At 51.7% G+C, this 14,884-nt stretch overlaps 1 protein-coding gene across 1 annotated transcript in view; it reads right to left on the reverse strand.

The window, feature by feature from the left end:
• Lrrk1 (leucine rich repeat kinase 1) overlaps positions 1-14,884 on the reverse strand; it is a 67,976-nt gene that overhangs the window by 3,150 nt on the left and 49,942 nt on the right. Inside the window, exons 24-32 of the mRNA XM_042698503.1 lie at positions 14,561-14,810; positions 13,635-13,801; positions 11,741-11,938; positions 9,775-10,052; positions 8,518-8,712; positions 7,045-7,196; positions 6,097-6,214; positions 4,087-4,203; positions 25-875 (exon numbers count right to left, since the gene is read on the reverse strand). Of these exons, the coding sequence (XP_042554437.1) occupies positions 25-875; positions 4,087-4,203; positions 6,097-6,214; positions 7,045-7,196; positions 8,518-8,712; positions 9,775-10,052; positions 11,741-11,938; positions 13,635-13,801; positions 14,561-14,810 (2,326 nt within the window). The remainder of the gene's footprint in view (positions 1-24; positions 876-4,086; positions 4,204-6,096; positions 6,215-7,044; positions 7,197-8,517; positions 8,713-9,774; positions 10,053-11,740; positions 11,939-13,634; positions 13,802-14,560; positions 14,811-14,884) is intronic.

Consider the following 14,884-nt stretch of genomic DNA (forward strand, 5'->3'; position numbering starts at 1 on the left):
GCCAGGCCATGCTGAGAGACTCACCTGGGGATCCAAATGAGGTCTCGCACAGCTAGAACTTTCACGGCCTGCAGGTGCTGGCTGAATGTCTCCCCGTCCAGGGGGCTGAGGTCTGGGTCGGATCTGTTGGAGATGACCCCGGGCTCCGGCATCCTGTCTGAGTCCTCATAGTCAGTGGAGAAGGGCACACTGGAACCACTGGCTGGGGAATTGGGGCAGCTGGAGAGGGACCTGGTGGCTGGGTGGGGTGGGGATGAGGAGTAGGAGGACATGGAGCAGTAGTCGGTGAGCGAGTCCTGGTGACTCAGGATCTGGGTCCCCAGCTCCTTGCTGTAGATGATGCTCACGTCGGCAATGGGGTCCCCCTCGGTTTCCTTGGAGCTGGGGGTGTGGCCCCCTGGGGACTCTGCGCCTACCAGCTGCACAGGAAACACGTCTCGGAGGGGACTGGGGTCCCCGCAGAAGTACTGAGCGCACAGGTGATAGGTGGCCGCGTGGTACATCACCAAGGCATTGGCCTTGTCATCCAGGCACCAGACGACCTCCTCCCCGCGGCAGTCGGAGCCGCAGGTGATGGCGGTGACCACCGAGGGGGCCGCGTAGGGCTCCAGCCGCCTGCGGATGTCCAGCGTCCCGCAGTCGATCACCAGCAGGCCGGGCCCGTTGCTGTACCAGACCTCGGCGCCGCTGTTGGCCACCTCCATGGCGCTCACCGGGTACGGGTTCTGGCGGGCGTCGGCGTCGGCAATGCGAAACTTGGCCCGGTTGGCTGTGTGGGAGCACAGGTAGGAGCAGCTGTCCCTCGGGGCGCCCCGTGCCACGGGAAACACCGCCACCAGGCCATCTGCCAGGCCTGCCAGCACCAGGAGGGAGTTCTGCGGGGAGAAACGGAGTCACGGGGGGAGGGAGGATGCCACACGCATCCTCGCCATGCCCCTAGAAAACTGGCACTGCCAACCTGTGCCTCCTAGACAGGGCCACCCTGCCCTCTGGGTTCAAGGTGAGGGGTGTGGAGTGACAGCCATGGCACCAAACAAAGGTGCAGCTGCCACAGGCCCTGCCTCCACTAGGCTGGCTCCCCCCCCCCCCCCAGCCGTGACTGTATCAGGATCCACGGTGGGGTGTCCTCACGGTCCGTATGAGGTGGCTTGCTCCATGAAAGCCGGGGGCAGGACCCTGTGCCCCCGATTATCCCTCCATCACTGGTCCTGGCCCAATGAAGGCCTCATTTCTGTGGCTGGGGCTCCCAGTAGTTTTTCTTCTTCAAGTGGACCATCTGTGTCTGTGGAACTAATTCTGAAAGGAATCTCTTTTAGCTCCACCTTCTTTTGTAGGTCTATCTTGGATGGCACCTGTTCTGTTTTGTTGTTCTGTGCCAGTACTGGGACTTGAACTCAGGGCTCTGACCCTTAGCTTTTTTTTTTCCTCAAAGATGGTGTTCTACTACCTGAGCCACAGCTCCCCTTCTGGCTTTTCTTACTGGTTAATTGGAGACTAAGAGTCTCATAGACTTTTTTTTTTTTTTTTTTTTGTAGGTTGTGGGGCTTGAACTCAGGGCCTGGGTGCTGTCCCTCAGCTCTTCAACTCAAGGCAAGCACTCTACCACTTGAGCCACAGCACCACTTCTGGTTTTCTAGTGGTTTATTGGAGATAAGAGTCTCACAATCTTTCCTGCTAGGGCTGGCTTGAACCGTAGTCCTCAGCTCTCAGTCTCCTGAGCAGCTAGGATTACAGGTGTGAGCCACCAGAGCCCAGCTCTCACAGACTCTTCTTCTTCAAGGTCTGGGGTGTGGCTGGCATTAGTGGGTGTCTAGGGGGTAGCCCACCCACCGCAAGGACACTGGAGCTCTTTGGCAGCCACCTGCCAGAGGGCCGGGGGTAGATGCTGGTGGCGGGGGTGTCAGACACAGAGGCTACTCCAGCCAGGACTCAGGGCAGGATGTGAACAGAAAGCATCGGAGTGGGAAAAACTTTGCAAACACAGCTTGAGTCAAGACAGAGCAGGTCCAGGTTCGGCTACGGAGAGTCACAACGCAACAGTCAGGGCAAGGCACGCTAAGAAAGGTTATCAAAATCCACCTGCAGGCCAGGGGCCGGTAGCTCATGTCTGTCATCCTAGCCACTCGGGAGGCTGTGATCTGAGGATCTGGTTTTGTTTTTGGTTAGTCTTGAGGTTTGAACTCTGGGCCTGGGCACTGTTCCCTCAGCTCTTTAGCTCAAGGCTAGTGCTCTACCACTTGAGCCACAGAGCCACTTGCGGCACTTTCTGTGTATGTGGTACTGAGGAATCAAACCCAGGGCCTCTATGCATGCGAGGCAAGCGCTCTACCACTGAGCCACCTTCCCAGCCCGAGGATCTGGGTTTGAAGCCAGCCTAAGACAAGAAAGTCTTAACCACCCAGATGCCGGACGTGGAGCTATGGTTCAAATGGTAGAGCCATCAGCCTTGAGCACAAAAGCTTCAGGGACAGGGGCCAGTCTCTGAATTGAAGCCTCAATAGTGGCACACACACACACATGCTCACACACACACATGCACACACACACATGCTCACACACACATGCACATACACATGCACGCACACACACTCCATCTGAAGAAAGCAGCCAAGGCAAGCAGGCTTGGACCTCTATCTGGAGCTCTGGGTCAGCCTGGCCTGCGTGCATGGTGAGTGCCACGTCCTGGCTGGGTGTTAGTCTGCGAGTGCAAACACGCAGGGGTCTGTCCGGCAGGACCGTGGGCTGGGCGGGCTGGGAGGGGGCGGACACGGGTGTGGGAGCCCCTGCACAGAGCCGGCTTTATTTATTCCCCCCCGCCATCATGCCGGAGGTGGTGCCCTGGCTTGGGGCACGGGCGGTGATGTGATATCCTTCAATACTGCTTTGTGTCCTGCCCCCTCGCCCGCACTCCGGTGCAGGCCGGTTCCCGCTGCCCAGCCCCACGCGAGAGTCATCAATGGCTCTAAGGTTGGTTTCATACCTGTGCTGTGCTTTCTATTAAAAAGAGAGGAAACCGGAGCAGAATGGAGAGAAGGGTTTGGGTGTTTTGTGTCAGGGTCTGTGTGTGTGTGTGTGTGTGTGTGTCTAAAGCTTGAACACTTAGGGCCTGGGCAGTGTCTCTAAGCTTTTTTTAAACTCAAGGGTGGTGGTGCTCTACTACTTGAGCCACAATTCTACTTCCAGCTTTTGGGTGCTTCATTGGAGATAAAAGCTTCATAGACTTTGCTGCTTCGAACTGTGATCCTCAGATCTCAGCCTCCTGAGTAGCTAGGATTACAGGTGTGAGCTACCATACACCTGACTATCAAGTTCTTACTAATGCCTGCGAACTCCACATGCATCAGCCTAAAGCTCTGGTTAGGTTAGGTCCCGAGTTCCAGTTCATGATTGCTCATGATCCTCATTTTGGAGCTGAGCAGTGGCAGGGCCTGGGATGGAGTCAATACTGTAACACACCCCTTACACACCTAGTGTGCCTGCGGCTGGAACAAACAGGTGGGCAGGCAGGTGGGCAGGCAGGAACAGCCAGGGCTGCCTGAGTACAACCTGCAACCTGGGTTATAGGGCAGCAAAGCCTGGGAAAATAAGCAGTGGTTACGGCCTTTAATCCTGAGAATTGAGTGTGTGTGTGTGTGTGTGTGTGTTGGGCTAGTGGAGGCCAGTGTTGAGGCCTCAGATCAGGAAGAGGCCCAGTTGTGAGGTAAGATGGGGTCCGCCCTGGGGACACCCCTATGTGGCCAGGCTGAGATCCAGTCAGTGAGTCCTTGAGAGGCGGCATTACCCTATTCATCAGAAGTCGGCCCTGGCAGAGCCTGGAGACTGAGAGGCAGGGCTGAGGTGGGGGCTGAGGCCGGGACAGCTGGGGAAGAAAGGCCTAATGGCCCCGCTCATCCACCCCGCGGGCACCAATGCACGCTGCAACCCGAGAAGGGGTTGTGCTGTTTGCTCATGGGCAGCAGCTGTTCTGCAGGAAGGAAATGCACGACCTGGCCAGGGTGTCTAAGAGGGTGTGGCTCTCCTGTCCCCAGCCCCAAACAACTTGCAAATAGGGAAAGAGGGGTTCAGAAAGCCGCGCACCTGCCTCACCTTTTTAATGACAGGTACAGCCAAGAAGCAGGTGACAATGGCCGGTGTGTCCAAGGCTTGCTGCGGTGTGCTCAGTGGGCACATGCCTTTGAGGCTGTAAATGTAGATTTTCTGATCCTGCAGAGGCAGAGAAACGCATTATAAGGACAGGGGAGAAAGTGGCTGGCGCTCCTACTGGGGTGCACACAGATGGGGGTCCCCCTTTGTGCCTCAAAAAGGAACATGGATGAAGGGACTGGGCATGGTGATGCCTGCCTGCAATCCCAGCAACTTGGAAGGTGAAGGTAGGAGGATCAAGGTCCAAGGTTAGCTCCAGCAAAAAGAGCCCGAGACTCTATGTCAAAAACAGAACTAAGCTGGGCGCTGCTGGTTCATCCCTGTAATTCTAGCACGCTCGGGAGGCTGAGATCTGAGGATGGTGGTTCAAAGCTAGCCCAGGCAGGAATCTCCGGGAAACTCTTTGTCTCCAATTAATCACCAAAAAGCCACCAGAAGTAGAGGTGTGGCTCAAGTGGTAAAGTGTTAGCTTTGAGTGAAAAAGCTAAGGGATAGCATCCAGGCTCCGAGTTCAAATCCCAGTACTGCCACACACACACAAAATAAACAAATAAAAGGCAAGAAGCTGTCTTCTGAGAAATCCTGAGAGGAATGTAAATGCTCGAAGTTATGGGTAGGAGAGACAGAGACAATCTTTCTTTCTTTAGAATAAATCTATTTTTCTTTAGAAGCATGGTTCAAATATACATATATATGTATATACATGTCAGAAATCACAGAAGGATTATAAGAATTTATTCTAAGAAAATATGCTGTGGTTCAAACCTGTTATTCTAGCTACTTGGGAGGTCGATTGATGAATCCTGGTTCAAGGCCAATCCTGGCATAAAAGTTCAGGAGACTCCATCTGAACCAATGGCTGGGCCCAGGGGTGTGGTGACTGGCATCCCAGCCATACAGGGAAGACAAATAGGAAAATCACAGTCCAGGCCAGCCCAAGCACCAAGTAAGGCCTTGCCTCAAAACAAAAGGGGGCTACTGGAGTAGCTCAAGTGTAGGGCATCTGCTTAGCAAGTCTGAGGCCTTGAGTTCAAATCCCAGGGCTAAAAAGACAGTTCCAAATAGTTTTCTCTAGGTAACAGATTATGGATACTTCTATTTTTCTTCTAGAGGATTCTATGTTTGTTTGTTTTCACATTTCTCTGAAGAACAGGAATACATAAACTAATCAATTGGAAAGCTGGCGTCCATGTTTCTTCTGTATGGGCTTTGTTGTTGTTTGTACCTGTTGTTTTGTAGCACTAGGATTTGAACTCATGGCCTTGTGCTTGTAAGGCAAGAACTGTACCACTTGAGCCCCCAACCCCAGCCCTTTTACTCTTAGGATTTTTGTTTTGTTTTTGTTTTGTGCTGGTACCGGGGCTGGTATTGAACTCAGGACCTGGGTGCTGTCCCTGAGCTTTTTTCATTCATGGTCAACATTTTTACCACTTGAGCCACAGCTCCACTTTTGGCTTTTTGGTGATTCATTGGGGATAAGACTCTCATGGAGTTTCCTGCCCCCATTAGCTTTAAATCACGATCCTCAGATCTCAGCTTCCTGAGTAGCGATGATGACAAGCATAAGCCACTGGCACCTGGCTCTTTGACTTCAGATGACTTAATGGATGGAAAGACACAAAGGTCTTCAGAGCTGAGAACTGGTGCTGTGTGGATCCAGAATGTGCCAGGAAATCAAGACCCAGTGGCATTACCCACTGGGGTTCCTGTCCTTGGAGAATCTCCTGCCTCTCTGAACCCTGAATCCAGCCGCCTGCCACTGAAGGCCAGACCAGGAGCAGAAGAGGCTGAGCACCCCAGGAGACCTGTCACTGCCTTACCAGGCTGATGACTATTTTGGGGATCACCCAGGATGCTTTGAGAAGCAGGCCTGCCTGGATACCCCACAGATTTACAAATTTGGTCCCTCTGGGGGGTCACTCCCTGGTGTTGGGGTCAGGGGTCAGCGGTTACCTCAGTGGCCGTCCATAGGGTGTTCTGCACCTTGAGCTGACAGCTCAGCTTCATGCCGGGACAGGTCATCCGCTGCACTTCTAGAAGGCCCTTCTCTGTGTTCACCACGGTGTAATTCCTACAGTAAGGGTCCTGAGGTCAGCGTTCCCCCAGGATCTGGGGGAACGCTCTCAGAGGAGGAGAGGAGGTCGCAGTCACAAAGCAGGACCTCGCTATGTTCTGAGTCAAGCACCATTCACCACGTTCATTCCCCATGCGCCCGGCACCGCTAGGTTCCTTCCGCCTGCTGGGCATGCGTGAATTTTGCACACAGAGAAGAAAATTCCACTAGGGACAAAAAGCATCTTGATGGACGCTGGCGGCTCAAACCTAGCTGATACTCTGAGACTGAGATCTGAGGGTCGAAGTTCAAAGCCAGTTCGGGCAGGAAAGCCTGTGAGACTTTTATCTCCAATGAACCACCAGAAAACCGGAAGTGGCGCTGTGGCTGTGGCCAGCCTTGAGCAAAAGAGCTCAGGGACAGCACCCAAGTCCTGAGTTCAAACCCTAGTACCGACAAAAAAAACCAAAAAGATGCAACAAGAAGGGCCCTCATATTGTCCAAAAAGAAATACACACATTACTTGACTTATGTAACTGTAAACCCTCTGTACATCACCTTCATATTAACAATTTTCAAAAAGGGAGGGGATATCACACATGCTTGGCTTGCTTGTTCAGCTGGAGTGTACCACTTAAGCCATGCCTCCAGTCTAGCTTTTTGCTGAATCATTGGAAATAAAGTCTCTCTTCAAGCACTTATCTGCCCAGACTGGCTTTGAACTGCCATCTTCCTGAGTAGCTAGGATTATAGGCGTGAACCACCAGCCCTGAATTCATCCAAGGCTTTCTGTCCTAATCCCACCCCAGATACAAGCATGGCGGGCAGGGCAGGCCTGGGGTGGTTACCTGGACTCTTCTTTTCCATCCCAGAATACCACCGTGTATTCCTGGCCCTGAGATGAGAAGAAGGCTGTCTGTGTCCCGCAGGGCAGCAGGTACTTGAAGGTGGCAAAGGTGGGGTCCTTCATCTGACTCACCACAGACAGGGCCAGCGGGCGCTGTGGGAGGGAAGGGCAGCACTTGGCTAGGCACACCTGTGCTGGTTTCAAACCTGAGATCAGCCGCCTCAACCCAGAGGTAAAAAACTTGGAGAATTGGCTCTCTCAGGGCCAGATCCTAATAATAGGCCTGAAAGATTTGACCAACCCTCTCTCCCCACAAACTCCAAGCCCATCCAGGGCCCTGGGCTTGAGCCTGGCTGGAGCCTTCACTCCAAGTATTCTACCTCAAGCCCCAAAATTTTATGGCAAAGAATTTTTCTCAGGCCCTATTTCATACCAAGACATTAAATGATCTGATTTAATAGGTCTTTTTATTGTTGTTGTTGTTGTTATGTCCATACTGAGACTTGAACTCAGGGCCTGGCTGTTGTCTCTTAGCTCTTTTTACTCAAGACTGGCACTCTACCACTTGAGCCACAGTGGTTTTCTGGTAGTTAACTGGAGATGAAAGTCTCATGGACTTTCCTACCTGGACTGGCTTTCAACAGTGATCCTCAGATCTCAGCCTCCTGAATAGCTAGGATTTCAGGTGTGAGCCACAGGTACCTGACTGATAAGTTAACCATGAAATTAGGGGCCTCTCCCATACAAACAAAGGAGCTTTAACCCTATAACTTTTGCTTTATGCATGAAATTTTCCCCATTGTCTTGTCTTGTTTTTTCTTTCTTTCCCTTCCTTCCTTCCTTCCTTCCTTCCTTCCTTCCTTCCTTCCTTCCTTCCTTGCCTCTCTCTCTCTTTCTCTCTCTCTCTTCTTTCTTTTTTGTTTTGAGACTGGGACTCTGTACTTGGTACTGACTTGGTACCTGACACTTTGCTCATTGGCTGGTGTTCTACCAACTGAGCTACATCTCCAAACCCTTTCCCCATTGTCTTAGAGATATACTCTCTCTGTTCTTGCACAAGGACTAGAAAGGCACTCATGGACATGTCAGCCTTCCGAACATTTCAGATTTTCAATTTTCAGATGCTAAACTAGTAAAGTCTATACAAATATTCTACAATCTGAAAAGCTCAGAAATCAGAAACTCTTCTAATCTAAAGTAGAAAGGTACACAGCTTTTACTTTGCCTGCTTGAGAAAGTGACACCAAAGTTGGGGAAGAAAAGTTCACTTTCCCAGAGATTCACACAAAGATAACGGCACTAGCTATGATAGAGGCATTCATTCTCTGTCTAGACAATGTGAGCAGAGGTTGACCAGTTGTTCTTAGTCAAGGGTAGGTGTGCAAATACACATGTGTACAAATACACACAGGTACATGCAAATACACGTATGCACACACACACACAGCCTCCAGCCCAAGGGCAGCCCATGTACCTTCTCAGGCTTCGTGTCCCAGCACTCTATCATGAGTGCCTGCAGGCGGTGGAACTGCACTTCCTCTGGCTGCCCGAGAACCGGGCGGATGCCCTTGGACAGCTTCTTGGCGATCTGAAGCTGGTGGTGGCCTAGTGCGGGACGCTGTCCTGACAGCAGCTCGTATAGCACCATTCCATAGGAGAACATATCTACCTGGGCAGAGAAGTGAGCCAAGTCAGGTCCCCTGCTCCCCTGCCAGGGCCCTGTGGCTTTGGCAAGCTGACCTTGAGGTGGAGGGAGCAGCGAGACACAACTAGGTAAGGAAACATGAGCCTTGCCCAAAGGGGAACCATGGTCAGCCCATCTGTCAGTCCATCCATCCATCCATCCATCCATCCATTCATCCATCCGTCTATCTATTCACTCACCCATCCACTCATCTGACTACTTTCGCTTCTGTTCATTTATCTACCTATCTATTTCTCCATCTTTTTAGCCACCTATTTTTTGGACCAGATATTCTATCTAGTTAACTATCTACTTATAATATATCTACATCTATCCATCCAGTTATCATCTGCCCATCCATCCATCCATCCATCCATCCATCCATCCAACTCCCTGTCCTTCTGTCTACTTCTCTAGCCATACTTCCCTTCATTTCTTTAGCCATCCATTCCTTCTGGCTAGTTATTCTGCCCAGTTATAAAAATCCATTTTGTCATTCACCCATCTATCTGACTTCTTGCTCTTCTGTTCAGCCATTTATCTATCCATTCTTCCATCTGTCTAGCCATCCATCCTTCAACTTGCTGCTCTATCCAGTTGTCCATTCATCCACCCATTCATCTGTTTGACCACCTGCATTTGGTCTACTTCCCCATTCATTTTCCTATGCTTTTTTCTTTCTATTCACTCACCCATCCATCTGACTGCTTAACTACTGCCCATTTACCCATTATCCCTCTCATCTATCCATCCATCCATCCATCCATCCATCCATCCATCCATCCATCCTTCCATCCTCTGTTCCTATTTGTCCCGTCAAATGTTATAGTGGAATCCAAGCCAGACCCATTTCTGTCTTGAATTGTTCACAGCTAGAATCACCACCCCCACTCTTTACTGAGCACAGAAGAGAGAGCAAAGTGTGTGTGTATAGGGAGTTGTGCTCAGAAGGCTCGGGTGCTGCCATTACTGCTTGGCTGGCTTCAGGTGGAAGCTGGGTTCCCACTCTGAGGCACTGGGCTTGGAGGTGATGAGCTGCGCAGATACCTTCTCATCATATACGATGCGAGGCCTGATCTCCGGGGCCTGGTAGCCAGGAGTGCCCTCCACACCCAGGGCTCCCTCGTGAAATGACTGGCGTGAGATGCCATAGTCAGACAGCTTGATGTTAACGTGTTCCTTCACGTCCAGGGACCACACCAGGATGTTGTCTGACTTCAGGTCGCAGAAGATGATATTCTTCTTGTGCAAATAAGCCAGGCCGGAGGCAATCTGGTAGGCTATTTTTTGAGTAAGCATGTGTCTCAGGGGCATAAAGGAAGCATCTTGCAAGGGAAAAACAACATCAGTGTTCTAATTTACCGAATTTTCAACTTTGATCAAATCAAATTCACAATACAGCATCGTGTCTCCCATTCTTTCCTGCTTGTTTGGATCAGGTATGGCCCACGTGTTAAAAGTCTTAGTCGCCTGCCTGTGTCACTATTAGGAAGTAGTGGAACCTTTAAGGGGTGGGGCCTAGTAGGAGGAAGTGAGGCCATTGGGGGGTGTGGCTTTGAAGGGGATATGGGGACCCAGCCCCTCCTCTCTCTCCTTCTGCTTCCATGCTTTCATGATGACCTCAGCAGCATTTTCTGCCATAACATTCTGTGCTACCTCAGGCCCAAAGCAACAAGGCACAGCAAATGTAGACTGAATCCAAAATGGACTGTGAGCCCAAATCAACCTCTCCTTCTGATAAGTCGTTGACTTCAGGCATTCTGTCACAGCATGGAAAGCGGACAGCATTCCCAAATACTTTACAGAGAGAGGACACATTTCTACTATTCTCCATGCTGGATACCAGAAGGGGCAGAGACTGAGTTTCTTGAGGGAAATAGTGTTTATGATAGAATTGCTAGTTGTCAGGAGCTCACAGAAAAGATTCAAGATTCTTAAGCGTTGTGAGATTAGGTGGTGAGCTGCAGATGTAACTTCCTTCGAACTTTCCTTCCACAGAGGGCATGGCTTTACTGGTAGAGTACTTGCCTAGCAAGTGTGAAGTTTGCTTAGCAAGATGTTTGTCCGGTGTAGTGGCATATGCTTATAATCCCAGCAATTTAGGAGGTGGAGATTGGGAAAACTGAGAGGTTCAAGGCCAACCTGGGCAAAAAAGTTATCAAGAGCCTCATATTAACAACTAAGCTGGGCAGAGCCATTTGTGTCTGATCCCCAATACATGGAAGGTGTAGGTAGGAGAATCTTAGTCTCCGGTTTGAGGGAGGGAGAGAAGGAGGAAAAGAACCTAGCTGAAAAATAACTAAAGCCAAAGGGACAGGGATGGTGGCGTGGCTCAGGTGGTAGCGTACTTGCCTAGCGTGTGTGAAGCCCTGGGTTCAGTCTTTTTCTTGGAGGGAGAAGAGATCGATTTTACTAGCACTTCTCCCTGGTCAGAAGACAGCTACCTTGCTGCCTGGATCAGCAGCTTGGAGTTGAGTGACCCTTTTCTGTAGGTTAATTCTCATTCATTTCCTTGGAAGCAGAAGATAGGCTGTAGGACTGACCCCAGGCTATAGGGCTGCCCCATGGCTGCAGTGAGGGGCATTCTGGGTAGGGTAGCGGGGCTGGAGGGCGTAGGTGCCGGTGGCTGCCACATGAGCCTTCCTGAGGCCGCCTCTTTTGGCTCTACACCGTCCCAGCGGGAACTGTCCTTAATCCTCTTTTTATTTTTCAGGCAAGCTTCTTGGATTAAAATAGGGGCCCAAGACTTGGATTGGTTCTCTGATTCCCAACAGTGAACTTTTACGCTGTTTCCCCCCCCTGCCCCGCCCCCAATGGTCTCACTGATGTTGGGCACAGGTAAGGCACGTGCTGTGGGATAGACAGGCCTGGCATGGTCGGGACCCCCCTGTGGATCAGCCCCTGCAGCCAAGACCGCTGGACGGGGCAGGAGGGAGCCCCTTGGATCATGGTTTTCCTGAGCTCTGGGGTTCTGCTGACCTTCCCTGGTGGAAGGTTCTGGAATGGCGGGTACCTTTGGCGTTCTCAGACAGCACCGTGTTGAGGCTGCTGAGCGGGGCAAGCTCCAGGGCGAAGCAAAGCGGGTGGATGCTAATGCCGATGAGCGACACGATGCAGGGGTGCTGCAGGGCGTGCAGCATGCTGGCCTCCTGCCGGAACTCCGAGAAGTTCTTCATGGCGTCCGTGGCCCGCAGGTGTCTCAGCATGGTGTCTTACGGGGACAAGGGGGGAGAGAATACAGCAGTCTGCCACTTGGAGAGGACAAAGGGGAAGGGGGAGGGCAGACCCAGGGCCAGGCAGCCTCAGGAGGACTCAGCATAATGTAGGAGCCTGCCACATTCAGGGCTGGCCTGTAATCCTAGCTACTCAGGAGGCTGAGATCTGAGGATCGAGGCTCAGGGCCAGTCCTAGCAGGAAAGTCCATGACGCTCTCATGGCTAATTAACCACCAAAAAAGTTGGAAATGGAGCAAGAGCTTGAGCTTTCTCTGAGGCGTACCTGGATCTTCAATGGTGAAGGCCACATGCCCCACACTCATCACGGAAAGAGAGGCTCTTGTAGGCCTCATCCCACTGCATGGCCAATTGTGTGCCCCAATTATCTGTGTGTGTGTGTGTGTGTGTGTGCACCAGTACTGGAGCCTGAAATCAGGGCCAGGACAATGTCCACTAGCTTTTTCACTCTGATCCTCAGATCTCAGCCCCTGAGTAGCTAGGATGACAGGTCCTGGGAACACCAGGCAGGACACAGCCAGGTCTGTCCTCTTGTTGTGTTCTGTTTCTATCTCTCCTGTATGGAGCAAAAGATTTTTAAAGTTGGAGATTTGGGGTTGTTTTGTTTTCAGTTTTGTGCAGGTTCTGGGGCTTGAACTCAGTTCTTCAGCTCAAGGCCAGCGCTCGACCACTTGAGCCACAGCGCCACTTCCGGTTTTCTGGTGGTTAATTTGAGGTAAGAGTCTCACTGACTTTCCTGTCTGGGCTGGCTTTGAACCGTGATCCTCAGATCTCTGCTTCCTCCAAAGCTAGGATTGATTACAGGCATGAGCCACTGGCGCCCGGCTTGTCCCTTAGCTTTTATACTCAAGCTGAGAACTCTACCTCTTGAGCCACAGCTCCACTTGCAGCCTATTTCTGATGAATTGAAGGTAAGAGTCTCACAGACGTGGCTCAGAGGGATCTTTCTAGCAAAAAGCCCCAAAAGTCAGGCTGCCCACCTAGTGTATGCCAGGCCTGGCCACGGTGCAGACAGAAAGGGCGAAGGTGATTCCAAGCACTCATAACTAGACAGCGGGCCATCTCCAAGAGCGCCGCCAACCCTTACCTGGCCTGGCATCCCAGCTGTGCCCTACCATGCCAGGCACAAAGCAGCACTGCCACCTTCCTTACCTACTGTACCGTAGGCCGTGTAGCTTAGAATTTTCCTAAGGCTCTTGGGGTTTGAACAGAGAAAGCATACATCTAAATAATAATAATAATAATAGTAATAATAATAATATGTTAGGTTGCAGTGGCTCATGCCTCTAATTCCAGCTACTTGGGAGACTGACATTGGGAGGACTGAAGTTGGAGGCCGGCTTAAGTAGAAAGTTTATCAGACCCCATGTTAACCAACTAAAAAGCAGGGCATAGTGGCATGCGCCTATTCTGCCAGCTACAAAGGAAGCACAAATAAGAGGATCATGGTCCAGGCTGACCTGGAACATAATCATGAGACTCTATTAAAAGAAAAAAAAAACTAAATTAAAGGGGGATGGATGCATGGTTTAAATCATAGAGCACTTGCTTAGTTAGTACAAGGAAGAAGGAAAGAAAGAAAGAAAGAAAAAGAAAAAGAAAGAAGGAAGGAAGGAAGGAAGGAAGGAAGGAAGGAAGGAAGGAGAAGAGAGCGCTGCGCTATGGCTTCAATACCTGCTGGTACGTTAGCAAAGTTCTTGAATTTCTTGATATGGAACCGCTTCACGGCCACGGGCTGGCTCTGGTAGCGGGCGCGGTAGATGACGGTGCCGCTGCCGCCTTGGCCCAGGACGCTACCCTCATCCTCGCTGTGCTCCAGCTTGCTGTTCTCCAGGAAGAGCCTGTGCACACAGCTCAGGTCAGGCCGGTAACGGACCGGCCCTTGGGCTGGGAAGGGTAGTCCCCAGCCTGGGTCATTCACAGCTCAAAGCCATCCTTTGAAGGATGGACACAAGGGCCATCCTTCCCTCCCCCGCCATCAAGGCCTCCCCAAGACCTGCCTCTCATTCTTTAAGACTTGTCTTTTTCTCCAGAAATAAGGGAGCCACGAAGAAAGAAGGAGGAAGAGGAAGAAGGGGAAAGAAGAGGAGGAGGAGGAGGAGGAGGTGGAGGAGGAAGAGGAGGAAGGATAAAGAAGAGGAAGACACAGAAGTAGAAGAGGAGGAGGAAAGAAGGAGAAGAGGAGGAGGAGGAGGAGAAGGAGAAGAAAAGACAGAGGATCAAGAGGGAGAAGAAAAGGAGGAGAGGGATAGGAGAAAGAGGAGGAGGAAGAGAAGAAAAGGAGAAGAAGGAAGAGGAAGAAAAAAGGAGAACAGGAGGAAGAGAAGGAAAAAGAAGATGAAGGAGAAGAGGAGGAGGAGGAGGAGGGGGAAGAGGAGGAGGGGGAGTGTGATTCTTGAGTGAAAAAGCTAAGGGACAGGGCTCAGGTTCTGAGTTCAAGCCCCAGGACCAACACACACACACACACACACACACACACACACACACACACACACCCTGGAGACTTTGTGGCTGGGTGGAGGAGATGTTCCCAGGCCGGCCTGTGGCAGGGGCGTGGCCCCGCCCCACCCCGTGGGGGGCATCATGGGAGAATGCCATACCTGGCCGGGAAGTCGGTCATGAACAGCTCGGGCACCAGCTCCTGGAGCGGCACGGGGACATCTGGGTGTCTGGGGCAGGAGATGAAGTCCTTTTCGATGGCTGTCAGCACGCAGTCTTCCATGTCGAAATACTGCACCCCCTCGGATTTCTCCCCGGGGTCTGTGTGGTGGGCCCAGGACACCTCGCACACCGGGCAGGGCACGTACTGCTCCATGAGTGGGGTCCCGTCGCTTTCTGTGGCCGTGAGAGCTGCGTGGGGTCAGAGAAGGAGGATGGCTTGTGTCACGTGGGTCACACGGCGTTGGGTGCCCTGAGCAGCATCC

This window comes from Dipodomys spectabilis, unplaced genomic scaffold (assembly GCF_019054845.1).
Source record: "Dipodomys spectabilis isolate Male_0828 unplaced genomic scaffold, ASM1905484v1 ptg000233l, whole genome shotgun sequence".
Classification (NCBI taxonomy): Eukaryota; Metazoa; Chordata; class Mammalia; order Rodentia; family Heteromyidae; genus Dipodomys; species Dipodomys spectabilis.